The sequence below is a fragment of the Microcaecilia unicolor genome, chromosome 10 (assembly GCF_901765095.1).
Source record: "Microcaecilia unicolor chromosome 10, aMicUni1.1, whole genome shotgun sequence".
In the NCBI taxonomy this organism is placed as follows: Eukaryota; Metazoa; Chordata; class Amphibia; order Gymnophiona; family Siphonopidae; genus Microcaecilia; species Microcaecilia unicolor.
In genome coordinates this window covers 220,254,452-220,282,258 of record NC_044040.1, presented here as the reverse complement: position 1 = coordinate 220,282,258, position 27,807 = coordinate 220,254,452, and the positions used below count along the sequence as shown (strand labels likewise).

Sequence of the window (27,807 nt, the reverse complement as noted above, 5' to 3'; positions counted from 1 at the left end):
AGATGGCACGGCTGGGCAGAATGGAGAGGCCAGAGGGTCTTTCATTTTCTATGGCAGACTGGATGGACCGTGCAGGTCTTTTCCTGCCGTCATCTACTATGTTACATTATGTTACTACTTTTCACCTTCACTGTGTTTGTCCATCTTGTCTCTCTTACTAGATTATTGTGTCTCTCTGCTTCTTCTTTACAGAGAGCTTTTCACATGAAGTACAGGAAAAGTTAAAAGAAGAAGGGAAGAGAAGCAACTGGAGCCGATGATCTGGTCCCCGAGAGGTTCTTGTGCACAACAGGAATGAAGGACTGACCACCTCATGTGAGTGAGGCTTTTGTGTCCTTTTCCAGCTCTTCCTGAGCGAGGGCTGTGTCTCTGGGGCCATAAAGTGACTGCACGAGCAGACATGCTCTGTTAGAAGAGACATTTCTGAAATGCTGCTGAGAACTGCAGGAACGAGAGACTGCAGCCAAAAAAGCAACAGCCTCCAGTGCAGCCAGGAAGAGCCCCCAAAAATGCAACATTGAATTTCTCAGCTGAAGAGCCCTGCACTTGCTTTCCTCCTGAATTCAAACATTGAAACACACACACACACACACACACGCAGGTACACACATGTGGAGACATAGACATGAGCATCCGGGCATGTGTGTGTGTTGGAAACAGCTCTCTTGCAGCACACAGAGAGCGTAATGAAAGGTCCTGAGACAATCTATAAAGGGCCAAAATCAGCTTCTCTTACCCCCCCCTCATTAACCCTTTTATATGATATGTACCTGTGCCTGTTAATTACAGCACACACCGGCTCTAGGTGACCCCCCCCCCCCCCTTCCTGTGCCATGTGTTCTTCCTACATTGAAAATAAGCTACACAGATGACTCCTGCTTAAGCCCTCTGCAAACCTGACATTCCTCCCCCCCACCACCACCACCCTAGCCTTGCCAATGAGCTCCAATCTATTCGCTGCAGCCTCTGTGTAGCCCTGGTGTGTCTTCTCTCATTTTCAGGGGACCTGCTCCTGGTCACAGTGTCTGCAATACTTCTGTATTGGATGTTAAGTTTTGTTGATGCGTTTCAGGAATCCATTGTATATCTCTATGTACTTCATTGGGAATTTGACTTATGTACGTGGCATGTTCCTGCTTGCAGACAGGCTGTGTTTTGCAGATGTACTGTGTAATCTCTGTGTTAAACAATCCACTCATGCAGAGTATCTGTGCTCCACTGGGAAGAGCCAGGGAGCAGTGTTTTGGGGGATAAATACACACGACAACAGGCAAAGGAGTATTATGTGGGGTGTAGTAAATTTCCATAGAGGGCTCTCCACCTCCAGCTCTCACCTCTCCCCCCCCCCCCCCCCTCAGAGCTAACTATCTCCTCTCCCCCCTCCCCTGGACATGCTTCAGAGGGCCACTGCCTCCTAGGATAGGTTGTTGGCGGTAGAAAGTGGGGCAAAGTAGGTCTGCCATTAATCCTTTTTCGAAAGGGGTGACTAATCCATTCCTGCTCTCATTCCACAAGCTGCATAGACTTGTAGTTCCTGTTTTTCCTAAGGAAATAACAACTACTGCTCCCAGCATGCAACAGGATAAACCAGGCCCACCTCAATATGTCCTTTCCAACAAGAACTGTTCACTGCCCTGGGGCAGAGCTCACCATCACCGATTTGGGAGGAGGGAAATAATGAGGAGGGCCATAACCCCTCACAAGATGACCTTAAGGGTTGGGAGGGGGAAAACCCTGCAGGATAACTCAAGGGTTAAATGAGAAAAAGAAAGAACTGACTGCCACATCAAAGCGCTGCTATGCCTTGTAGTGCTATAGAAATGCTAAATAGTAGTAGTAAAGCCTAGAGGTGGGAAGGATAGGAGCAACGAGGTGTAAGTGCCTGTAGAGAAGTATGGGGGAGGGGAAGGAATAGTCCGTCCCCCCCCCCCCCCCCAGCAGCCATGGGGAGGGGAGATATAACACTGCTCATCATGGAACAGCCTTTTTGAGGAAAGGTGGAAAGGTCCCTACTTGCAGGGCAATATGGAGGAAGGGAGAAGGTAAACCCATACCCCACAGAGCAGCCTGAGGAGGAGCAGGTAAAGCCCCCTATAGGAAAGTCTGGAGGAAGAGAGGTGTAAAGACCCCACACAGGACAACATGAGGGACAACAGCAGTGACGTTCCACCCCAGAACAGCATGGGGGAAGAGATGAGGCAGATTGCGGCGGGGGGGGGGGGGGGAGGGAGGGGGGACAGGGACCTGTAAAGATCACCCTCACTGTAGGGCAGCTTGGGTTAGGGGAGGTATAAAAGCCCTCACGTGTAAGCCAAGATGAGGGGGGGAGAACCTTCTTCTTCCCAAGTTGCTCTGTGAAGATGGGGCTTTAACACCCCTCATTACAAGGCAGTCTGGGGAGAAGAGATGTAAAGGCCCCAACTGAAGGGCAACATGAGGGAGGGGAGGGTAAAACCATAGTCCCACAGGGCACCCTGGGAAGGAGAGGTGTGATTAGTGACCTTTGTCCATTTCTTTTCTTGTCCATGTTTGGCTTTCTTTGGCTGTTTGATTCTTTCCTGTGTGTGAGAGAAGGTGCTCCTGAGTTGAAAGATTAATTATTGAAGACTGTATTTATTGAAGCTGAAATAAACGCCAGTGAAAGAAAGGAAGTCATCCTGTGTCCTTGTGCTGCTGCTTATAAGCTGGTTGTTGTATTGATCATGCCTCTCAACTGCTCTGCCATTAGACAGAGAGGAAAGACACCCCATCTTCTCACTGCTCCCCCCTCTCTACACCAGTGCCATGAAGATCAGTCCCCGAGGGGAAGAGCTGACTTGGGAACCCTAAAGACCTGGGCTCTGCAGACAGAGGCTCTAATCCAGGGCTTCTCTCAACCCAGTCCTCGGGACACACCTAAGCAGTCAGGTTTTCAAGATACCCACAATGAATACAAGGAAACAACAAGTCAAGCGGAAGATATTCAGAAGGACCAGACTGAAGTCACAGATGTTAACAGTCAAAAATGATGATTTATTAAGACCCTACACGGTCCGTGTTTCGGCCTAAAGGCCTTCTTCAGGGGTCTTCAATTTGGCAAATACAGATAATTCAATCAAAAGTGCTTATGTGATAAACCTATCTGGATGGGACTCAGAATAAGAGCGCTGAGTCTGTCCAAATACAGCGTAAGCCTCCAAATCTGTGAGAAAAAAGATAGATTTGCATGCCGTACCTCCATTGTATGCAAATGTATCTCATGCATATTCATTCTGGGTATCCTGAAACTCTGAGTGGCTAGGTGCGTCCCAAGGACTGGGTTGAGAATCCCTGGTCTAATCAAAACTAATCTGGGTGATTTATTGTCCACCAGCCTCCAAAAGGGTTCAAAGTGGATTGCATAACAAAGAAGACGGCAAAATCTGGAAAATCCAACAGCATAAAAGATGCCTAAATAGTTACCCTACAGATATGATTTAAATAAAAATAAAATAAGATAAGAGCCCGGCATTCTGATTAAATTCAAGAAATTATTCCAACTATCAAGCACATGAAATGAAAATGAACTTTTCAAGATATTCATATAAGGAAGCAATGGTTTATCTACACACCAGACAACTCCATTTAAATTAGGAAACGAGTCCCCCCCTAAGGTACCTGCACACAAGACACATCAATTCGAATTCAATGTGTGCCTGAACTGGAAGCCAATCAAAGTTCTTTCATATTTGTGCAATTTAAAGATCAGCCTAGCAGCAGTGTTTTGAAGTATGTAAAGACTGTTTTTTTTAATGAAATTGCATTGACACCTGAATAAAGAACTTTACAATAATCTTAAATAGGGGAGAATTGTAGCCTGAACTAAGATATCAATTCTTCTTCATGAAAAAAAGAACTAATAGATCACAACTGATGGATTTTATAGAAATATTTCTTTATAATTTATCTGACAATTCAGAGATAATGAAGAATTCAATATTCCAGATGTTGACTCTGTTGGTGAAGAAAGAGAATAGAAGGCAGGAAATCTCTCTCAGGAACAGAATCCTAGGAATTATTGAACCATGAAACTTTTATCTTTGAGTTTTAAATAATGAGGGAACACCAGCTCGCAAAGGTCTTGATACTATCTTGAGTTTTCAGAAATGTTAAAACCTCATCATCCAAAACAGACACCAATTAATTAAATATCATCAGCGTAAGAGTAAAATGATCCTTCAGGCTCTTACCATAAGAACTCAGATACAGATATTAAAAAGCAAAAGAGAACCTTGGGGAAACATCACATTGAGCTTGCCAAAAAAAACAAAAAAACCAAAAGGGAATCATGTTTCACCTTGGAACAACAAAAATTCCATGAATCAAAGGATACCAAGTTCAGAAAGTTCACATAACAGTCAAGTATAATCTACAGTGTTAAACAAATTGTTCTTTTATAATTTGACTTCTGTTGACATAATGATCTCTTTACCTCCGTAATTATGGCTGTCAAGAGTTTCTGTACTAGAGAGTTGCACGGGGACAGAAATCTTACCCATCCCCGCCCGACCCTGCTGGAATCTTACCCGTCCCCACTGGAATCTTACCCATCCCCACCCATCCCCGCAAAAATTTAACCCATCCCAACCCGTCCCCGCAAGAATTTAACCCATTCCCCACCCATCCCCGTAAAAATTTCATGGTACATAAAAGAAAATTCCAGTCAGCTCCCTCACTCTGTCTCTGGATTTGAGCCACAGCACTGTAGGCAAGGAAGGAACGGAAGTTGGAACACTCTGGTGCGCACATGTAAGATTTGTCTCTGATTCACTGGCATTGTGTGCTGAGAGGTCGCCATATGCACGCGCCAGTAGGTCAGGTGACATCTGATTCTCGTGCCTGTGTCAGAGCTGAGGTCTGTGAACCAGCCTGGGAGCAAAGAGGATTAATAGTAACATAGTAAGTGACAGCAAATAGACCTGAACGGTCCATCCACTCTGCCCAATAGTCACACTCATTATCAATTCATCATTAAATCAACGAGTATGATATTATATACTTATGGTCTTTCTTTCGTGTTTCTGGAACAAAGACCACAGAAGTCTATCTGGCCCTATCATTATGTTACAACTACTGGAATTGCCGTTGAAGCCCACTTCAGTCTATTCGTCTTCTCATTTGTGGGACCCAGACCGTAAGTCTGTCCAGCACTGTCCTCATGTTCCAGCCACTGAAGTTGCTGTCTAAGCCCTTTCCAGCCCATCCTATACCAGATTGCCATGTATGAGTCACAGACCATACAAGTCTGCCAGGTATCAGCTCTAGTTCATCACAGCCAGAGTCGCCATCTAACCGTCACTTGACACATCCACACACATGCAGCCATTTAAGGTTAGGTTTTATATAACTTCCATTTTCTAATTAGAGGTCCTCTGTGTTCATTCCATGCCTTTTTGAATTCCGTCATCATTTGTGACTCTACCACTTCCTTAATGGAATACTTTCCACATTTGTGCTGTTAAAGCAAGGAAGAAAAGGAGGAGGAGACAGCACTCAAAGAACTTGGTATTCGGTAGATGAGAGGCTGGTGCAGGTGCAGCTTATACTTCCATGGGAATCCCGCTGACCTGCTTCCATCCCCACGGGAACCCCGCGGGAACCCCGCAGAACTGCTTCCATCCCCACGGGAACCCCGCAGAACTGCTTCCTTCCCCGTGGGAACCCTGCAGGAACTGCTTCCGTCCCTGCGGGAATCCTGCGGGTTCCGCGGGATTCCTGCTAACCCCGTTCCCGTGCAGCTCTCTATTCTGTACTAAAATAACGTTTGAACCCTGATTGAAAAAGATTGAGCACATCTATGGTTTCCAAATATTCGATGACTTGTAATGTGCTCCTTACAGAGTTTAATACAGCTGCTATTTGCCAAATAATAGGAGGCTGGAGAAGTACTGGAATGAAGGTCAGCAACGTCACTGGACAAGATGGGTCAACAGTAATGAACCAAAAACAGTATAAGAACATAAGAATAGCCATGCTGGGTCAGACCAATGGTCCATCTAGCCCAGTATCCTGCTTCCAACAGTGACCAATCCAGGTCACAAGTACCTGTCAGAAACCCAAACAGTAGTGTCACAAAATGCCTAGCCACCTGCCTGAGGTTACCCTGCTGCCACTTAGATGGTCTATCCCCAGCACAGCTCACGTCCATCTGCACCTGCCACTTGTGCTCTACACTAGCACCCTCCTCCCACTGACTGAATCACAACCACCTCTGGGCAGGTCTCCCACTCTCAAATTATCCACAGTGATTTCTAGCTTACTGGTGACACACTCCCAGTGGTCCCACAGTTCCCAGAAAGCACTCACAGACCCAACACACAAACCACCAGGATTCTTTATCAGTCCAGACAGCAGAACGAACAAACAAATGTGTTTATCCTCAGAACTTGGAAAAATGGACAAAAAATGTACAATTAGCAAACAGTAACAATTAACTGAAAATGGATCAATTAGAAAACTAACTAAACATTTGCATACTTCCTAGAAAGTACCTGGGGAGATCAGGACATATATATAGTTATCAAATTTAACTGTTTTTTATAGGGCTTCAGCAAAGATCTCTCTCTCTCTGTCTCTCGCTTCTCCTGGGCTGAAACTGAATTCAAAATCAGTAAAGTGTAAACGAGATGAGCGCCTGGGCAAATCAGCTTCTTGTTTGTGTCAAACTAAAGACAAAACACTCAGTTCTCTGTAACAGCTTTACAGCAAATAAGCACAACCTGCTGGCCAAATAGGAGAAATAGACTTCAGGACATAATTAAAACAGGAAAATATCTAATACATTTTACAGGCTTAAAACACACAGTTTCTTCACAAGTACCAACATTCCATGCTACCAATCCCGGGGCAAGCAGTGGCTTCCACAAGTCTGTCTCAATAGCAGACTATGGACTTTTCCCTCCTAGTACTTGTGCAAACAATTTTTAAACCCAGATATGCTAACCGCTGTAACCACATCCTCCGGCAATGAGTTCCAGAGCTTAACTATTCTTTGAGTGAAAATATATTTCCTCCTCAGGATTTGGTAGACCTCACTCATATCCCCCATCAGCTGTCTCTTTTCCAAGTTTTAGCCTTTCCTCATATGAGAGGAGTTCCATTCCCTTTTCATTTTGGTCGCTCTTTTTTGAATCTTTTCTAATTCTGCTATATCTTTTTTGAGATACGGTCACCAGAATTGCATCATGAACAGTACTATGGAGCGATACAGAGGCATTATAATATTCTTTGTCTTATTTTTTAGCCCTTTCCTAATAATTCCTAGCATCCTGTTTGCTTTTTTGGCTGCTGCCACACACTGGGCAGGAGATTTCAGCATAAATTCTATAATGACATCTAGATCTCTTTCTTGAGTGTTGACTCCTAAGTTGGATCCTAGCATTAGGTAACTATGATTTGGGTTATTCTTCCCAATGTGCATCACTTTGCGTTTGTCTACATTAAATTTTATCTGACCATTTGGATGCCCAGTTTTCCAGTTCCTAAGGTCTTTCTGCAATTCTTCACAATCCGCATGTGTTTTGATAACTTTTAAAAGTTCCGTGTCATCTGCACATTAATCACCTCACTTGTTGTTCTGATTTCCAGATCATTTATAAATATGTTAAACAGCACCAGTCCCAGTACAGATCTTTGGGGCACTCCACTATTCACCCTCCTCCATTGAAAGAAATGACCATTTAACCCTACCCTCTGTTTTCTATCTTTTAACCAGTTCCTAATCCACAACATGAAGGACTTCATCAAATGCTTTCTGAAAATCTAGATACACTACATCAACCAGCTCACCTTTATCCACGTTTATTTACGCCTTCAAAGAAATGAAGCAAATTGCCGAGGCAAGACTTCCCTTGGCCGAACCCATGCTGACTCTATCCCATTAAACCATGTTTGTCTGTGTGTTCCGTAATTTTATTCTTTATATTAGTTTCCACTATTTTCCCCAGCACTGAAGTCAGGCTTACTGGTCTGTAATTCCACGGATCACCCCTAGAACCCTTTTTAAAAATCAGCGTCACATTGTCCACCCTCAAATCTTCAGGTACTACAGATGATTTTAGTGACAGGTTACAGATCACTAGCAGCTGATCAGCAATTTCATGTTTGAGTTCTTTCAATACCCTGGGGTGTATGCCATCTGGTCCATGTGATTTATCACTCTAACTTGTCAGTTTGGCTTAGTACATCTTCCAGGTTAACTGAGATATCTTTCAGTTCCTTCAGATCGTCACCCCTGAAAACATGTCCAGTACATTGGAGCCGACTCTGTGGGTGCTTGAACACCCCCAATATTGAGAAAATTCCTTGTTTGTGTCCAGGGAGGGGTTATTTTCATTGGGTTTAGCACCCCCAATAATTTTGAAAAGTTGGCTCCTATGGTCCAGTATACATAGATCTCTTACCTCTTTTGCTATAAAGATCGAAGCAAAGAATTCATTCAATCTCTGCATTATGGCCTTGTCCTCCCTAAGTGTTCCTTTATCTCCTTCTTGATCTAAGGGGCCCACAGATTCACCTTCCTCAGTACAAGAGAGGCTGGGTTTCTACTCTACACATTTCTGGCCTTTTGATGGACTTGATTTTGCTTCTTCAGAATTATACAGGTTCTTCTTCGCTTTCTGGAAGTTCTTAGGCTGCTTGTCAAAGGCTTTGCTACTTTTTATTTTTAATTAGACTTTAGTGTGCCTGGTGGCAGAGCTGGTGTTAAACACTGTGGGGCCCAGGACAAGATCCTGGAACAGGTCCTCAAAGCCTACCAGCAGGCTGTATTTCCCTCAGCTTCCAACAAGCCTGGAGCCCCCTGTAGCATAGAGGTGCAGGCAGGGCAATAACCCCATTTTAGCCCCCTATGGTCAACCCTGCTGTGAAGGAAGAGAGGTGAGGGCTGAGTCCAGACTTTTCTGGCGCCTGGGCATATCTGCACTGTGTAGATTGTAAGCTCTTTGAGCAGGGACTGTCTTTCTTCTATTTTTGTGCAGCGCTGCCTACGCTTTGTAGCGCTATAGAAATGCTAAATAGTAGTAGTAGTAGTAGTAGTAGTGTATCCTGTGTCAATCTTGGATCTGAAGTACTGCACCTCAAAACACTGCTCAAGAGAAGCCTGTGTCCCATAAGGGGTATTAGGCTGGTGCCACTCCACTCTGCTGTGTATAGATTGTCGCAAAAAGTTATAGCCGGGAGGACACCCACAGGCAGAAATATGAAAAATGCAGGAAAGGAATGTGCAGACAAAGAGGCTCTGTGTGGCTCCAGTTATAACCTCTTCACACATGAGCAATTGCAGCAGAAACTTTACAAACAAGCAAGTCTGGAACTGAAGAGGCCGATCAACAAAGTGGGGTGGGGGGGGGGGGGATAAGGGAGGGGACCCGACCCTGCACAATCAACACTAGCACCAGGGAAGAAGAAGCAACCCGGCACAATCAGCATCAGCACCGGGAGGCGGGGGAAGGAAGGGGAAGAGACCCCACACAATGCAGCATCAGCAGGGGGGGCGGAACAGACCCCATCCCCGCACAATCAGCATCAGCCCCACTGGGAAGGAGGAGGGGCTGCAACGTGGTCGAAACCACCCCTCTCTTGAGGAGGCGGAGTCTGGAGGGGGGACAAAATGCTGGGGAGGCTCGGTGCAGTGAGAAGGCGAGGCAGAGGGGCGGAGCGAACCTTTGGGAGGAGGGCATAGAACAGTGAAGAGGCGGAGCCACCCTCTGGGAGGTGGGACCGGGGAGTCTGGGACTGGGAGCAGTGAAGAGGCGGAGCGGACCTGTAGAAGGTGGGGCTGTGTGAGCAATGAGCCAGGGAGGAGGCGGGGCGGATGGGCGGAGCGAAACCGGGAGGTGGGGCCGCGGGACTGGGGGCGGGGCCGGGTTGAACTGAGGTCTGCGGTCAAATCCGGCAGCCGACCCAGGAGTCCGAAAGAGCCGCAGCCATGGACGGAGGGGACGGGACGGAGCAGCGGGCGCTGCAGTACCAGCAGACCCTGGTGAGTGGGAAGAACGGGGAACAGTTGGAGCCGGTAACCGCCTCCAGCTCGGCACAGTCACAGAGTGAGACAGCTGCAGAGACAGTCAGAGACACTGAGACTCATATACAGACCTCGAAAGAGACAGTCAGAGACATCAACAATCATAGACCTGAGAGACAGAAACACCAGGAGGACAGCCAATGAGACTCATATACAGACCCTAACAGAGAGACAGTCAGAGACACTGAGACTCTCATGTGCAGAGCTGAGAAACTGACACTCATATACAGACCTCGAAAGAGACAGTCTGAGTCATCAACAATCATAGACCTGAGAGACAGAAACACCAGGACAGCCAATGAGACTCATATACAGACCCTAACAGAGAGACAGTCAGAGACACTGAGACTTTCGTGTGCAGAGCTGACAGAGACAGTCAATGAGACTCATATACAAACCTTGAAAGACACAGAGGCTCACATACAGACCTGAGAGACAGAAACACCAACAACCAATGAGACTCGTATGCAGACCCTAATAGAGAGACAGTCGGAGACACTGAGATTCTAATGTACAGAGCTGAGAGACAGACACTGAGACAGTCAATGAGACTCATTACAGACCCTGAGAGAAAGAGAGCCACTAGGGCAGCCAATAGCATGCCAACAGACAGTCAAAGACACTGAGAGAACCAATGAGACTCATATACAGACCTGAGAAATGCCTAGAAACATAGATAAAGACCATATGGCCTATCCAGTCTGCCCATCCATGCCACCTACTCTCCCTATCACTTCCTTAGAGATCCTGTGTACTTGTCCCAAGCTCTCTTGAATTCAGATACTGTTTTCGTCTCCATCACTTCCACCAGGAGGTCATTCCACAAATTCACCACCTTTTTCTGTGAAGAAGTTATTTCCTCTGATTACTTCTGAGTCTGTCCCCTCTTTCACCTTCATCCTATGCCCCCTTGTTCCAGAGCTTCCTTTCAATTGAAAGAGACTGGCTTCCTGTCCATTTATGCCATATAGGAATTTAAACATTTCTATCATATCTTCTGCCATTCTTCGAAAGTATACATATTGAGATCTTTAAGTCTGTCACCATTCGTTTTATGACAAAGATCACTGGCCATTTTAGTAGCCGCCCTCTGGACCAGCTCCATCCTGTTTATATCTTTTTAAAGGTGCGTATCCAGAATTGTACACAGTATTGTAAATGAGGTCTCACCAGAGTCTTGTACAGGGACATCATCACCTCCTTTCTCCTACTGGCCATTCCTCTCCCTACGCACCAAAGCATCCTTCTAGCTTTTACCATTGCCTTTTCTACCTGTTTGGCCACCTTAAGATTATTACATATGATCACACCCAAGTCCTGCTTCTCTTTCATGCTAAGAAGTTCTTCATCCCCTAAACCTCCGGTTTTTGCAGCCCAAATGCATGACCCTGCATTTTTTAGCATTAAATCTTAGCTGCCAAATTTCAGACCATTCCTCTAGCTTTGCTAGATCCTTCTTCATGTCATCCACACCATCAGGACTGTCTATTCTATTGCAGATTTTAGTATCATCGACAAAGAGGCAAACCTTACCAGACAGCCCTTTAGCAATATCACTTGCAAAAATGTTAAAAAGAACCAACCCAAGAACCGATCCTTGTGGCACACCACTGGTAACATCCTTTTCCTCAGAATGTGCTCCATTTACCTCTACCCTCTATCTCCTTCCATTCAACCACTTCCAAACCCAGTCAGTCACTTTAGGGCCCATACCGAGTTGCCTATGCGGAAGTGTGTCAAAGGCTTTGCAAAAATCAAAATACACCACATCTAGCGCTCTCCCTTGATCCAATTCTCTGGTTACCCAGTCAAAGAAATTAATCAGATTTATGTGACAAGTCCTGCCTCTAGTGAAACCGTGTTGCCTCGGGTCCCGTAATCCAATGGATTCCAAAAACATTACTATTCTCTGTTTTAAAAGCTTAGTTACCATAGAAGTCAGACTTACTAGCCTGTAGTTCCAAATCTCTTCCTTACTTCCGCTTTTGTGGACAGGGACAGCATCTTCTCTTCTCCAGTTCTCCGGGATCACTCCTGACTCTAGAGAAGCACTGAAAAGCTAAGTCAGCCAGAGACACTAAGGCAGCCAATGAGTCTCAAATACAGATCCTGCGAGAGTCAGATACACTAAGACTCTCATGTACAGAGCTGAGACAGTGGATGAAACTCCTATCCAGACCCTGACAGAGTCACTGAGACAGTCAGCATCATATACAGACCTTGAGAGAGACAGTCAGAGACACTGAGACTCCCATGTTTAGAGTGAGAAACAGAGACATTGAGACAGCCAGTGTGACGAATGTATACACTCCAGAGAGAGAGAGAGAGAGAGACACTGAGAATCATATATAGACCTGAGAGACAGACACACCAAGACAGCCAACGAGACTCACATACCTTAAGACAGACAGACAAGAGTCACTGAGGGTCTCAAATAGAGAACCTGAGAGAGAATCAGAGATATTGAGACTGTCATCTACAGAACTGAGAGACGCACACACCCAGATAGTCAATGAGACTTATACAGACTCCAAGAGACAGTGAAAGACACTGAGAAGGCCAATGGACTCGTATATAGAACCCAAGAGACAGTAAGACAAACTGAAACTCTCATGGACAGACCTCAAGAGAGACTCGTATAAGGAGAGTGAGACAGTCTCTGAGACAGTGAGAGTCTCATATAAAACCACAAGAGACAATACTGCTGTGATTGTCAGACACAGACCCTGAGAGACGGTCACTGACACTGAAAGACAGTAACTAAGACCCTCCTATAGAGACACCAGTCTCTCTTTTTTTTATCTGTTTGTCAATGCAGCTCAGGGTGGATTACAAAGTCAGTATAAACTGACAAACAGACAATGCAAAAGTTCATAGGATGTAAAATCGAAAAAGCCACAGTAAAGAAAGAGGATTTGACTTTCTTCTGGAAGCTCAAATAGTTCTTTCCAGACCGAACAGGACAGTTTCATAATGTTACCTGAGAAAACAGGTGACAGCCACACGGGCAAGGGTGTTGCAGGAAGGAAGAGAGGGTACTTATTGCCTGGGGGTCAGTAAATTCTTAAGAGAGCCATTACAGATCAGAATAAGTATCTTTTACTCAATTTGCGGTATGGGGGGGGGGGGGAGCCAATATGAGCGTGAAAAGCAGCAACAGTCTGGTAAATGCATTTTCTGGTAACTGTATAACACATGGCTCAGCGGTATGGCCAGAGGGAGCAAAACATGCAGAATTAGGGTAGTCCAGACTTCGGAGAAGCAGTGTCCTAAAACCATCCAATGGGAGAAGGTATTTTCCATTTCTTAAGTCATTTTCTGAAGTTATTCCAGTGCATAAATGGCCTCTTATAACACAGAGAGACAATGTGTGCAGGTGAGCACATCTGTATGTCGATATCGGCCTTCGTTTACACCAGCTCTCCAGCAGGCCTGACTGGGGGGATTGTGCCCACACTGAAGGTGCGTCTCTGCCATATACCCTCATGGTTTATAAAGACAAGTACAGACTTACCCAAAACGGCCCTCCTTATGGCAGACTAGAGTCAAAATTACCTGCAGGAAAGAAATCAGGGGACTCCACTTTTATAAGGCAGATGCCACCCACAGAAGCAGGCCCATGGCTTCCCCCCCCCCCCCCCCCCCCCCCCCCCCGTGTCAAGCCACTTGAGGACTCTTGAGCTGCTAGGTGCTGTACTAAGATATCATGGCCTACTTCTGCCTTCAAGCTCTGGTCACAGGAACTTAAGCATAGATGTCAGTAACATTCCTGTGCTGTGGCCTGGGTGAAATTCTTCCCCAAAAATCCTTAAATTGAAGCAAGACACCCTTTGGATTATCTTCCCTAATACTGGGAGATTAGATGTTGGGCGGAATAAGTGAGGGCAGCCCTTCATCTCAGATGACACTTTTTGGCAGACCTCCATGGTGGCCCAGTGGAGCCCAGATACCCCTACCCTCTGCAAAATCCCCTCCCTGGCACTGCCATCTTGAAAATATTGGCATCTGTTCCTTTATTTAGTGAACTGACCCACAGCAGAGCGTCCCGCCACACCTGTAGGGCATCCTAAGCATTTCTTTGAAAGGAAATGTAGAAAGTCAACAGATAAACCTTATTTTACTGACTTTACAGGGGCTTTGTTGTGTCTGGAAGTTAAATAAAGTTATTTGGCAGAGCTGCCAAATTACCCAGCTCTAGGAGGGAGATTCTGGGCCAGTCCTGGATGTCTCAGAGTCCGATTCTGATGCATTTCGTGACCCGCGAGTGGAAACTAGGGACTGCAAACACCCCACTGCTTTGGGATGTAAGTTTTAATCCAGGACTGGCTTAAAATGTCCTTACTGGAATTGAGTAACTTGGCACTGGGGTCTGGTTGCTACATAGATACACAAGAATAAGGGTCAACAAACAATTTCTGTTCAGACTTCTGGGCTGAGCTTTGGAGGGGAAATGTTCCAAGTGACCAAGGCAGCTAATAGCACAGATAGATGCAAGGACGCGGGTTCGAGTAACGGGCTTGTGCTGAACAAAGCCAGTTTTACTGAGATCTTATCTGTAGGTGCTCATAAAATCCACTTTTTGGGAGTTGCACTGGGTACAGGAAAAGACTGGTGCTGAAATGTCAGTACTAGCCCAGTAGGTTACCCAGTAGCCCCTGTGCCATATATTTAATTGCATCTGGTTTTAGGTTCTGGAGGTAAATTGCTTGGACTTAGCTGATTAAAAGCTGAATGCCGAGTGACTTACTGAAATGAGCCTCAAATCATTATAGACTCACTACGAATTGTTTACTCACTTTGGTTTCAACATAAGACACAGAGTTCAAAGTTCTTCTTTCTTTATATCTCTGTTCTTGGCCACTTTTGAAATTTCCTTTTAAAGTTATGATCATAGTTTGCCCTTGAAAAGGAGAGAGTACTATGGTCTGAGCCATGCAGGAGCCTCGGCTGCTTCAGAATAAATGCTCTCCACGCTACATCTCAGCTCCTTTAAAGAGTTACCTCCACAGAGTGACACGTTCTCCACGCTACATTTCAGCTCCTTTATAGAGTTACCTCCACAGAGTGACACGTTCTCCACGCTACATCTCAGCTCCTTTATAGAGTTACCTCCACAGAGTGACACGTTCTCCGTGTACTTCAACCCTTTCTCTGTGCAACAAAGATCCGCACCTCCTTTCCCTGTACAGATTTGAAAGTCTAATGTACCTGCCAACCTTTTTACCTAAGCCTGCCTATGTGCATTTTAGCTGTTTCTAAATTATAGTTGAGTGAAAAGCTTGGTCCCATATGGAATGAGCTCCCACCCCACATCAGTACATAAGTACATAAGTATTGCCATACTGGGAAAGACCAAAGGTCCATCAAGCCCAGCATCCTGTTTCCAACAGTGGGCAATCCAGGTCACAAATACCTGGCAAGATTCCAAAAAAGTACAAAACATTTTTTGCTGCTTATCCCAGAAATATTTTCCCCAAGTCCAATTTAATAATGGGCTATGGACTTTTGTTTTAGGAAGCCGTCCAAACCTTTTTAAAACTCTGCTAAGCTAACCACCTTTACCACATTTTCTGGCAACAAGTTCCAGAGTTGAATCAGGAACCGACCGCTCCTCTTCTTTTCTGATTTCAAGAAATTACTCAAATCGCACCTTTTAACTCAATCTTTTGGCTCAACTACTATCTAATTCCTCTGTTTTTTTGTCCTACTCTTTCCTCCTTTTCTGTTTTCCATCATTTCCTCTCCTTCTTTTAATTCTGTAAACTGCATTGAAGCCTAACCTAGGCCAAATGGTATTATATATCAAGTGGAAATAAATAAAAAAAATTAATTGCCTGACGTTCAAATTGGTCCACTGGTACGTGTTACATCAGTTAGAAATGACAAAAGTCCACATGTACTTTTCCCTTTGAAACTTATTTCAATTCTATCCCTCTTTGGTCCATCAGATCAGTCTCTCTATGTATCTCTTCCATACTTGTATTGCCATGGTCTGATCATTCTTTGGTGCTTTTCAGATGTCTATCACGTCCAAACATTACATCATCTTTAACTGAACATTCTACAATGAGATCTCAAAACCTTTACTCCTACTTCTCTGTTGTCCAACTCTCAGTTACACTTAGATTCCTTTGTTAACTCTTCTCTTTCAGAGCAAATCCAAACATGGAATGCTGAACTTGTCTCGTGCACTTGAGGTTGTCACTCCCCTACGCACCAAGTTGTCGCCTCACCTGAGACCACATAACCCATGGTTCACTCATAACCTTCAGCAACATAAACAACAACTAAGGCAGGTGGAACAAAAATGGTGCCTCCTCCTCTCACCCATTACTCTCTCCATTTACAGAAGTACATCCCACTCTTATAAACTTGCTATCTTAACAGCCAAAAAGACACAATTACCAAAGCACCAAATACCTCTACCCATTACAAAACCTTGCGAACCCTTACCAGTTCTAAATCAACTCCAGTGTCTTAGGAGAACTCACCTTCAACTTTAGCAACCCATTTTTTGAATAAAGTCTCCACTCTTCAAAATAACTTCTCTTCTTCGAGTTTGTCCCCAACAGCTGATGCAGCTGTGCCATGTGTATCTTTAGTCAGTTCAACGTACCCTCCCCCACTGAGTTATGCAGAACCATCAAAGGAATGACGTTTCAAGTTTATTAAAAATTTTCTATCCCGCCCATCAAAAAGAAGTCTGGGTGGCTTATATACTAAAAGTACATAGAAATTAAACAAAAATTAAATATAGTATAACATAAAAGTAGACAATGACAGGACATGACCAAAAGGGAAGAAGGGTAGAACTACAATGTAGATAGAAAGGGTAGGAAGTGCTTCAGTACTGTGCATCCATCTAGTTCAGCCACCGTGGGATAAGACAGAGAAGTTAAGAGTATTCATCTGTGAAAAGGAAGGTCTTAAGTTCTACTTTAAATGCAGAGTAGAGTTTACGAAGGGATTGTGGCAGTTTATTCCAATGTTCAGGGCCTTGAACTGAAAAGATCACTTTCCTAGTATGTTCATGTCTAATCTCCCGAAAAGATGGAATAACCAGTAGATTTTGAAAAGAGGACCGAAGGGGAGGGGGATCAATAAACGTGAAAGATAAGATGGTTTGCCAGATAAGTGAGGTTTGTAAAGTAATAATAGTATCTTATAAAAGATGTGGTGAGGCAAAGGAAACCAATGGGCTGCTTTCAAGAGTGGAGTAACGTGGTCAAATTTGTTTTTCTTGGTGATTAATTTGATGGCAGTGTTTTGAACTACTTGCAGTCATCTGATATCGGCAGATTTTAGGCCTAAGTATAACGAGTTGCAGTAATCCAGTTTACTTATTACAAAAGAATGTATGAGAATGTTTAATGCCGGTGGGTGAGCGAATAGAGCGGATTTGTCTGAGTCTATAGAAACAGCTTTTAATCATGTTAGAGATCTGAAAATGAATGGAAAGTGATTAATCAAGGATGACACCTAGTATTTTTGTATGTTGCAGTCTAGAGACAATAGATAGTAGTGTTGAGAAAGGATAGGGTGTGTAAGGGTTTCATTGGAAAATGACCACAGCTCCAACTGACTCCATTCCATCCAATTTGATCAAGCATTCTCTTGATTCCCTCATCTCTTTCATTCATGCCATGACTGCCCTTAGTCTATCCTCAGGACTAGTCCCTGACTTTTGGAAACTGGCTACCATTCGTCCTAAAACCAAAAGTGCCTGTGGTGCACACAATGATGCAAACAACTATCGCCCAGTCGCCAACCTCCCTTATACAGCCAAGATAGTTGAATCCATAGTCCATACCCAGCATACTGATTTCATTTCTAAAACTCACATGCGACATCCTAATCAAACGGCTTTCCGGAAACATCATAGTACAGAAATTGCATTACTAGGGATTATGACTCCTATACCAAGCTCTCAGTTCTTTTCTCTCTAGATCTTTCTGCTGCTTTTGACCTGGTTAACCACTTGCTTTTACTTCACCATCTCCAATCTATTGGAATTACTAGGGTTGTACTAGATCGTCTTACCAACCGTACCTACACTGTAATCTTCAATGGCTCTACTGCTTCATCCCTTCAGTCCTGGTAAGGGTGTCCCTCAGGGGTCCATTCTCTGACCTGCCCTTTTTAATATCTTTTTGGCCCTCCTCCTTACACTAGCCCAGTCTCTTAGACTAATGATGTTCGTTTTATGCGGATGACATCCAAATACTATGTACACTAGATATTTGCACACCTACTGAGATCACCAAGCTAAACCTCAAACTTTCCTCAATTACTAACTGGCTTCAGGAACATAATCTTATCCTCAGTCTCCCAAAATCCAAACGTGTTCATTTTACTAACACAGCACATACAATCTTACCTCTACCCCATCTGGCATTCCAATATTCCAGTAACCCAGACTGACTCTGTTCGTATTTTGGGTTTCTTTACTCGAATCTCTCTTTCTGGCCTCAGGTTTCTCAAGTAATACGTGGCTGTTTCTACAGTCTCCGTTTGATCTGTTCCACTTATTTTCCCATAATCTCTCAACATCTTGGATCATTCATTAGTCATTTCACAGTTAGGTTATTGCAACTCGCTATATCAAGGGCTTAGGGTTAAAGAACTAAAATGTCTTCAGACCATCCAGAACACTGCAATTTGACTAATAGCTAGCATAAGGAAATATGACCACATTACCTCATATCTTAAAAATGTCCATTGGCTACTTCTCACCCATTGTTCCACTTACAAAATCCCATTGCTTGTTTTCAAGGTAATGATCTTGGACTTCTCGGGTTTCCTGCTTCTAGTTTGTGGTTGCTTATGCTGTATTTAAGGTTCTGTCTCTATTCTGCAGGAGTAATAGCACTGGTCCCAGTAATGATCCCTGCGGCGCTCCACTGTTCACCCTCCTCCATTGAGAGAAATGACCAGGGATCTGTAGCAGAAGCAGAGCCAGGTTGATGGCGCTGGGGGAGCGAAAGTGCCGTTTGGGGGAGCGGCCGCTCCCCTGGCACCACCCCTAGCTACGCCACTGATCTGCAGCAGTCTGACTTGTTCTGTTTTTTTCCAGCAGGAAGTATATTGCTATTCTGTGATGTCTTTTATAGGTAGGTTGTTGCTGTTTGAGTCTCGGATGTTAGTGCTGCTTTATAAGGATGGGTTTTCTATATAGGTCTGTAATGGATGTTTTGCATTGTTTGGTTACTGGAGCTCTGAAGGTTGCCCTCTTCTGGTCCCTGGATGGTGTTATGGGGTCCATTCAGTACTAGCTTTGCCACTGCAGTCAGCTCCTGCCCAGCTCTGTCTAAAATGTTATCTAAGTAAGACACTTTTACTTCTGGAAATGGCTTTGAAATTTGTCTTCATGTATTACACATCCTTTTGCGTATTATTTTGTCAAGTCCTGATAACCCCTGTCTGACCTTGTGTCCAGGCTCAGGTTTAGGATCCCACTTCTCCTCCCATCTGTGAAAGGTCATCCCTTACATGCAAGTGGTAACTGCAGTCACACAGTGGCTTCCAGCTTCAGCCCTGGTTCACATTTTCAGGGATGTTATGTTGGCATTCCAGCATTCAGCTGCTTTCTGTGCCTGTCATGCCTGTATCAATGTGGCAACCTCCTAAAATGAATTGGGTTAATTTCTTGTGATTTTTATGTCCTGAACCTGTGCTGCTGTCTGTGCACCACCTTCGTTCTGTTGGCAAAATAGTGTATTTGCCAGCATTGGGGTGGTTACCTGAGAGAAACCTTCTTTTCACTTTATTTTATTTTTTTTTTTTTTGTTCCATTTGTACCCCGCGCTTTCCCACTCATGGCAGGCTCAATGCGGCTTACATGGAGCAATGGAGGGTAAAGTGACTTGCCCAGAGTCACAAGGAGCTGCCTGTGCCTGAAGTGGGAATCGAACTCAGTTCCTCAGTTCCCCAGGACCAAAGTCCACCACCCTAACCACTAGGCCACTCCTCCACTCTCTTTACCTTTCTTTTATGACTCTGAAGGTCAGAAGTAAATACTGTGCTTTAAAGTATTTGAGGAGGTGAATTTTCAAATCCATTTTTCCATGTATGTACCCTCTGAAAACCTTCCTGTAACACAGAGGTGTCGCTGGGAATGTGCTGACTTCATAGGGTGACCATGATGTACATAGAGGGGGAATTTTTGAATGCATGTGTGCAATTTTAAATTTCCCCCATCCCTTTGCTACCCACACAATTGTAGATGAGAGCACTTTCCACTAACTAATTTTTAAAAGGATATTACTTGGGTATTTTCTCAGAAAATTAGCATGGTACAAAAGCTCCCCCCCCCCCCCCCCCCCGCCCCAGCTATGGCAGTCCCCTCGCTTTCTCACTTTTGGATTTCCTATATTTCAGCCTCCTATCCACCCCTTGCAAGCTCTGTCTAGCCTGGTCCCCTTCCCACTTTGTAGGTTTGAGCCACATGTTCACCCTTCTCAGTGCCAGGAACCCCTGGTTCACATCCCTGCCCCCCCCCCCCTCAACTGTCTTCCCCTTCCCTGCTCTCCAGAGGCAGACTCAATACAGCCAAGGCACAGCTCTTAACCCTTTCCTACTCAATTCAAAAATAAGCTGAACAGAAGCGGAAAGAGAAATCGAACGAGAAAATGAAAATTCTGTTTTGCTCCTCGGGCAGCTCTGAAGGTCCGTTTCTAATCTGGACTTTTGAAGGTAGCTGGTTCATTTATTGATTCCTCATGTCCTAGGCGGTGTTCAGTCCCACTCCAGCCTTGGAACAGGACTCTAGGTGTGATATATTTCTTATCTAACTTCACACCTTGTTTTGAAGTTTAAAGGTTGCCCTTTAGCACAAGTTAAGGAGGGTAATGGCTTTATGACTGGGGAAAGACACCATGTACACAATACCTTTCTATGTCTATGGGAAGGGACCGGATGACACTATGGGGGTAACTAGAATTTTAAAGACTATACTTCAATCTGAGTAAATGCAAACCATGAATTGGGGATTAGAAAGTCAGAGGCCAGGTACCTTTTTCAGAGGTGAAGAAATGGCAGTGGGCAAACAGGAAAGAAATGCTTTATTCTTTATCTCTCATGACCTCAAGGTCATGTCAGTGTGCCAAAGCAATTAGGAAAGATAAGTTTCATAAAGAGAGGTAACCCTGGTAGAGTCGGTGAAATAGTTACCTAACCACAAGTATTGTGTTCAGTTCTGGAGACCTCATCTGCAGAAGGAGTGATCCGGTAGAGGCAGCTCAAAGGAGAGCCATCGAGGCAGTGCGCGGACTACACTGAAAATCACGCCCGGAGACGCAGAGGAGCCAATGCAGAAAGCTTCCCCCACAGTCAAGTGTTTATCATGGGGTAGCAATGCCAAAAGGGTTTCAATGCGCATGAATTCTAATGAGGTGTTTAGCTATTCCCCTTCCCCCCCTAAAATAATATAATCCCTGGTGTTTGTTTATTTAGATGTTGATATACCACTTTTTCTGAATCACAGGTCACAGCAGTTTACAACAAATAAACAAAAATATGCCGTTAGTAATATGTAACCTGTCATTAAACTTCTCCGTAGTACCTGGAGGGTGGCCAATGCCAATTTTTAAAAAGGGTTCCGGGGTGATCCGTGAAATTAGACCAGTTAGCCTGACTTCAGTGCCGGGTAAAATAATGGAAACTGTTATAAAGAATAAAATTATGGAACACATAAATAAACATGATTTAATCGGACACAGTCAGCATGGGTTCAGCCAAGGGAAGTCTTGCCTCACCAATTTGCTTAATTTCTTTGACGACGTGAATAAACATATTGATAAAGGTGAGCCGGGTGATGTAGTGTATCTGGATTATCAGAAAGCTTTTGACAAAGTTTCTCATGAGACTCCTGAGAAAATTAAAAAGTCATGGGATAGGAGGCAATGTCCTTCTGTGCATTAGGAATTGGTTATTGGACAGAAAACAGAGGGGGATGGTCATTTTTCTCAATGGAGGAGGGTGAATAGTGGAGTGCCGCAGGGATCAGTACTGGGACTGGTGCTATTTAACATACTTATAAATGATCTGAAAATTGGATTGACGATTGAGGTGATTAAATTTGCAGATGACACAAAACTATTTAAGGTGGTTAAAACATGTGGACTGTGAAAAATTGCAGGAAGACCTTAGGAAATTGGAAGACTGGGCATCCAAATGGAGGATGAAATTTAATGTGGACAAATACAAGGTGATGCACATTGGAAAGAATAATCCAAATCTTAGTTACCTGATGCTAGGGTCCACCTTGGGGGTCAGCACCCAAGAAAAAGATCTAGGTGTCGTAGATAATACGCTGAAATCTTCTGCTCGGTGTGCGGCAGCAGCCACAAAAGCAAACAGGATGCTAAGAATTATTAGGAAAGGGATGCAAAATAAGACCAAGGATATTATAATGCCTCTGTATTGTTCCATGGTGTGACACCTTGAGTATTGCATTCAATTCGGGTCGTCGTATCTCAAAAAAGATATAGCAGAATTAGAAAAGGTTAAAAGAAGAGCAACCAAAGTGATAAAGGGGATGGAACTCCTCTTGTATGAAGAAAGGCTAAAGAGGTTAAGGCTCTTCAGCTTGGAAAAGAGACGGCTGAGGGGAGACAGGATTGAGGTCTACAAAATCCTGAGTGGTGTAGAATGAGTAGAAGAGAATCAATTTTTTACTTGTTCCAAAAGTTACAAAGACTAGGGCAGTGTTTCCCATGTTGGTCCTGGAGTATTCCCTTGCCAGTCAGGTTTTCAGGATATCCACAATGAATATGAATGAAAGAGATTTGCATATAATGGATTGCTTGCCTCGGGATTGGTAGCATGGAATGTTGCTACACTTTGGGATTCAGGAATCTTGTTACTCTTTGGGGTTCTAGAATGTTGCCACTATTTGGGTTTCTGCCAGGCACTTGTGACCTGGCTTGGCCACTGTTGGAAACAGGATACTGGGCTAGATTGGACCATTGGTCTGACCTAGTATGGCTACTCTTACGTTCTTATGAGCGTCAATTAAAACAGGAAAGACACACATTCTAAGAATAATAGGGTCACACACACATCATTATTCATAGTTTCTATGCGTCAGGCTGAGTCACTGCCAACTGCTCGAAAGGAAATTCTAATTAGGCTTTGAACTTTGGAAACAATAATTCTGATCCAATAGGCAGAGGGAGGTCATTCCATAGTCTGGGGGCAATGAATGAAAATGCTGAATGGCTAGTGGACTTGTAGTGGGCCTGCCTAGGGGAAGGAAGAACTAATCGATGTGCATGGAATTATGGCAGAGGAAAGATGGGAGGGGATCCAGAGCATAACGATTTGTGAGCAAGGCAAATGATTTTAAACCAGATACAAAAATTAACAGAGAGACAGTGCAGTTTAAGCAGCAGTGGGAAAACTGAGTCAATTCTATTTAGCCTTGGTCAAAAAACGAGCAGCTGTATTTTGTAAGGTTTGCAGCTGGCACATTTGCTGAGAGGCAACACCCATTTAAATAGTATTGCAGTAATCCAGTCTAGAAATTACAAAGGTGCCAAGGTATGAAGAAGTGGGAAGTGGAACGATCTGGAAATTGAACAAAGTTGGCAAAGAGAACCTGGGACACCTGCTTATCAAAGGAGAGTTTTGAGTCAATCAACATCCCAAGATATTGAAAAGAATCAACTGTTGGGATTGGTAGAATGAAAAGCATGGGGGTAAAAGTGTCTCGTGGCCAGTACCCATCTGTGATCATACGTGTGGTGCCTAAATGTTATGGCTACATATATCTAGTTCTAGTATTGTCGAAAGGAAATTAGGTACCTGCTTTCTGTTATCATTTAGGGTCCTATGACGCACCCTCCGGGAACCTAATTGGAAGCAGCAGTTATAGGATCCCCCGTTTGGGCCCATAGGTAGGATGGGTAATTTCACTTCTCTAAACCTCCTGTCCTGCTTCCTCTGCCCCCTTTCCTGCCTCACTTTATGGATAGACTGGACCCAGTCTTGACTGAATAGGTACAGGCAGAATAGAAGCACTGGCATAAGATAACATAACAATTTACCATGAGGTAATTAGGGAAATTTTATGATCTTTGGATGCTTCCTCTGTAGTCTGTAACATGGTGAAGGCATCAGACAAGGGGATTATGTTGCTCACTGCCCTTCTCATATGTGCAGTGTGGGCACTGCCTCCTCCCCACAACATGTGCACCACAGGGGTCTCTGCTCTTCCCCCACCCCCATAACACATGTGCAGCAATCACTGTGCCATCCCATCACAAATGCACCAGTACTGGGCACACATCTGCTTCTGCCCTATACCTCCCCCCACCTAAATGCCCTGTGCGTATATCTAAGCTTCCTTCCTCTGTCAGCCCCCTATGTTTTTCCTTCCTCCAGGCCCCCAGCTTAATGTGGATTATTTCTTCCCAGCTCTGCAAGATTAATATGGTGCCTGCTTTTGGCATCATAGGCTGTCCCTTGTTTCCACAGCAAGTGTGAGAGATTATAGCCTGGGCTCTGAAAAGGGGGGGGGGGGAGTTGGACATACACAGAATGGAGGCTGACAGAGAGACAAGGCTGTGCTTGTGACTGCTGAAAGGCAGATGTGTGTTCCCTCTTTTCACAAAAGTGACTCCTAATCGCCTGCTGAGAATTGTGTGGCCACTGCTGATACACAGCCCTAATATTACATGGCAATGCTAAAGTGATGTCCACTCCTCCCACACTCTGGGGTACCTAATACTGCATCCCTGGACCATCCCCTTGCCACTTCTTCCGATTCACTTCATACTGCAGAAGTTGAGCAGCGGCTGGCAGACATTCCTCTGGGTAGGAGCCTGAATCGGTGCCAGGGAGAACAGTGCCTGGCTGCATGAATCGGTGCCAGGGAAGCCCTGCTTGTGCTGCTGATTTCTAAAGCTTTGCTCTCCATGTGCCCTCATGGTTTCTGTTCTAAAGGCACCTTTCTTGGTGTTCCTGGCTTCTAGCTACACAAGACACTAAAAAATGGAGGGTGGGAGCAGAGAGCCTTGCTGTAAACTCTGCATCCACAGCTGACAGGCATGTTGCTATTCTGACTTGAGTTCCATGGAGGAGAAAGTTTCCATAAACCTCAGTTAAATAATTCTGAGTGCACACTGGATGTATGCACTGTGGGGTACTACAGCCATGAACATTATGTGTCCACCTGGGGGCGCCAGAACCATTCACCCTCCATTGCTTCAGACAGACTATTAGCTACAAGCCTTTTAGGGATCCTTTTGCTAGCACAATTGTTTTTGCCGTGCACCAGGGCCCCTTTTACCACAATGGTTGACAATAATCAAAAATGAAATGGCCTTTATGGAGGGGGCACTTACTGCTACCCAGGCAGAAATATGGTGTATTTGGGACATAGACCGTAGAAGTCCGCCCAGCTCTATCCTTATGTTCCACCTGCTGGAGTTGCCATCAAAGCCCACTCCAGCCTATCCAAATCCGTCTTGTCATTTGCGGGACCCAGACCGTAAAAGTCTGCCCAACACTGTTCTCTGTTCCAGCTACTGAAGTTGCCAATGAAGCCCTTTCCAGCATATCCTAAATCGGACTGCCATATACAGACACAGACCTACAAAGTCTGCCTGGTACCGGCCTTAGTTCTTCACAGCCAGAGCAGCCGTCAAAGCGTCACTCACGCATCCACCCCCTGCATCCATTTAAGGGTTTGTTTTTGTTTTTTTAATTTATTTTTGCTTTCTACCATCTATTTTCTGAATAGAGTTCCTCTATGTTCATCCCACATATTTTTGAATTCTGTCACTGTTTTTGTCTACCACCTCCCTCAGGAAGGCACTCCAGGCATCGACCACCCTCTGCATGAAAAAGAATTTCCTGACATTACTCCTACCACCCCACAACCTCAACTCGTGCCCTCTACTTTTACCATTTCCCCTTCTCTGGAAGAGATTTGTTTCTATATTAATGCAAACGTTTAAATACTTGAAAGGTATCATATCTCCCCTGTCCCTTCTTCCCTCTAGGCTATAACATATTCAGGTCTTCCAGTCGCTTCTACTACTACTACTACATAACATTTCTAGAGCGCTACTAGGGTTATGCAGCGCTGTACAGTTTAACAACGAAGGACAGTCCCTGCTCAAAGGAGCATACAATCTAAAGGACGAAATGTCAAGTTGGGGCAGTCTAGATTTCCTGAATAGAAGTATAGTGGTTAGGAGGCAAAGGCGACATTGAAGAGGTGGGCTTTGAGCAAGGATTTGAAGATGGGCAGGGAGGGGGCCTGGCGTATGGGCTCAGGGAGTTTGTTCCAAGCATGGGGTGAGGCGAGGCAGAAAGGGCGGAGCCTGGAGTTGGCGGTGGTGGAGAAGGGTACTGAAAGGAGGGATTTGTCTTGCGAGCGGAGGTTATGGGTAGGAACGTAAGGGGAGATGAGGGTAGAGAGGTAAGGCGGGGCTGCAGATCAAGTGCATTTGTAGGTTAGTAGGAGAAGCTTGAACTGTATGCAGTACCTGATCGGAAGCCAGTGAAGTGACTTGAGGAGAGGGGTGATATGAGTATATCGGTCCAGGCGGAAGATAAGACGTGCAGCAGAGTTCTGAACGGACTGAAGGGGGGATAGATGGCTAAGTGGGAGGCTAGTGAGGAGTAGGTTGCAGTAGTCAAGGCGAGCGGTAATGAGAGAGTGGATGAGAGTTCGGGTGGTGTGCTCAGAGAGGAAAGGGCGAATTTTGCTAATGTTATAGAGGAAGAAGCGACAGGTCTTGGCTATCTGCTGGATATGCACAGAGAAGGAGAGGGAGGAGTCGAAGATGACTCCGAGGTTGCGGGCAGATGAGACGGGGACAATGAGGGTGTTATCAACTGAGATAGAGAGTGGAGGGAGAGGGAAAGTGGGTTTGGGTGGGAAGACAATAAGCTCGGTCTTGGCCATGTTCAGTTTCAGGTGGCGGTTGGAAATCCAGCCAGCAATGTCGGATAAGCAGGCCGATACTTTGGCCTGGGTTTCCGCAGTGATGTCTGGTGTGGAGAGATAAAGCTGGGTGTCGTCAGCATAAAGATGGTATTGGAAGCCATGAGATGAGATCAGGGAGCCCAGGGAAGAGGTGTAGATTGAAAAAAGAAGGGGTCCAAGGACAGATCCCTGAGGAACTCCAACAGAGAGCGGGATGGGGGTGGAGGAAGAACCATGAGAATGTACTCTGAAGGGTATGGTGGGAGAGATAAGAGGAGAACCAGGAGAGGACAGAGCCCTGGAACCCAAATGATGACAGTGTAGCAAGAAGTAAGTTGTGATTGACAGTGTCGAAAGCGGCGTATAGGTCGAGGAGGATGAGGATGGAGTAGTGACCTTTGGATTTGGCAAGGTCATTGTAGACTTTAGACAGTGTCGTTTCTGTCGAGTGTAGTGGGCGAAAGCCAGATTGAAGCGGATCGAGGATGGCATGAGAGGAGAGAAAATCAAGGCAACGGCTGTGAATGGCGCGTTCAAGTATTTTGGAGAGGAAGGGTAGGAGGGAAATGGGGCGGTAGTTGGAGGGACAGGTAGGATCAAGTGATGGTTTTTTGAGGAGAGGTGTGACTACCGCATGCTTGAAGGTGTAGGGGACAGTTGCAGTGGAGAGAGAGAGGTTGAGGATATGACAGATGGGGGGGCGGGTAACAGTAGGAGAGATGTTGTTAAGTAAGTTGGTGGGGATGGGGTCAGAGGAACAGGTGGTGCATTTCGAGGAGGAAAGAAGATGGGCGGTTTCCTCTTCGGTGATATCAGGAAACGGTCCCGG

The 27,807-nt window shown here is 45.0% G+C and overlaps 2 protein-coding genes across 2 annotated transcripts in view; both read left to right on the top strand.

The window, feature by feature from the left end:
- Positions 1-2,196, top strand: part of CHRD (chordin) — a 95,092-nt gene extending 92,896 nt beyond the window's left edge. The window contains exon 23 of the mRNA XM_030216181.1: positions 193-2,196. Coding sequence (XP_030072041.1) covers positions 193-260 — 68 coding nt within the window. The 3' untranslated portion in view covers positions 261-2,196. The remainder of the gene's footprint in view (positions 1-192) is intronic.
- A 7,747-nt stretch (positions 2,197-9,943) lies between these two features.
- Positions 9,944-27,807, top strand: part of CLCN2 (chloride voltage-gated channel 2) — a 101,682-nt gene continuing 83,818 nt past the window's right edge. The window contains exon 1 of the mRNA XM_030216501.1: positions 9,944-10,000. Coding sequence (XP_030072361.1) covers positions 9,947-10,000 — 54 coding nt within the window. The 5' untranslated portion in view covers positions 9,944-9,946. The remainder of the gene's footprint in view (positions 10,001-27,807) is intronic.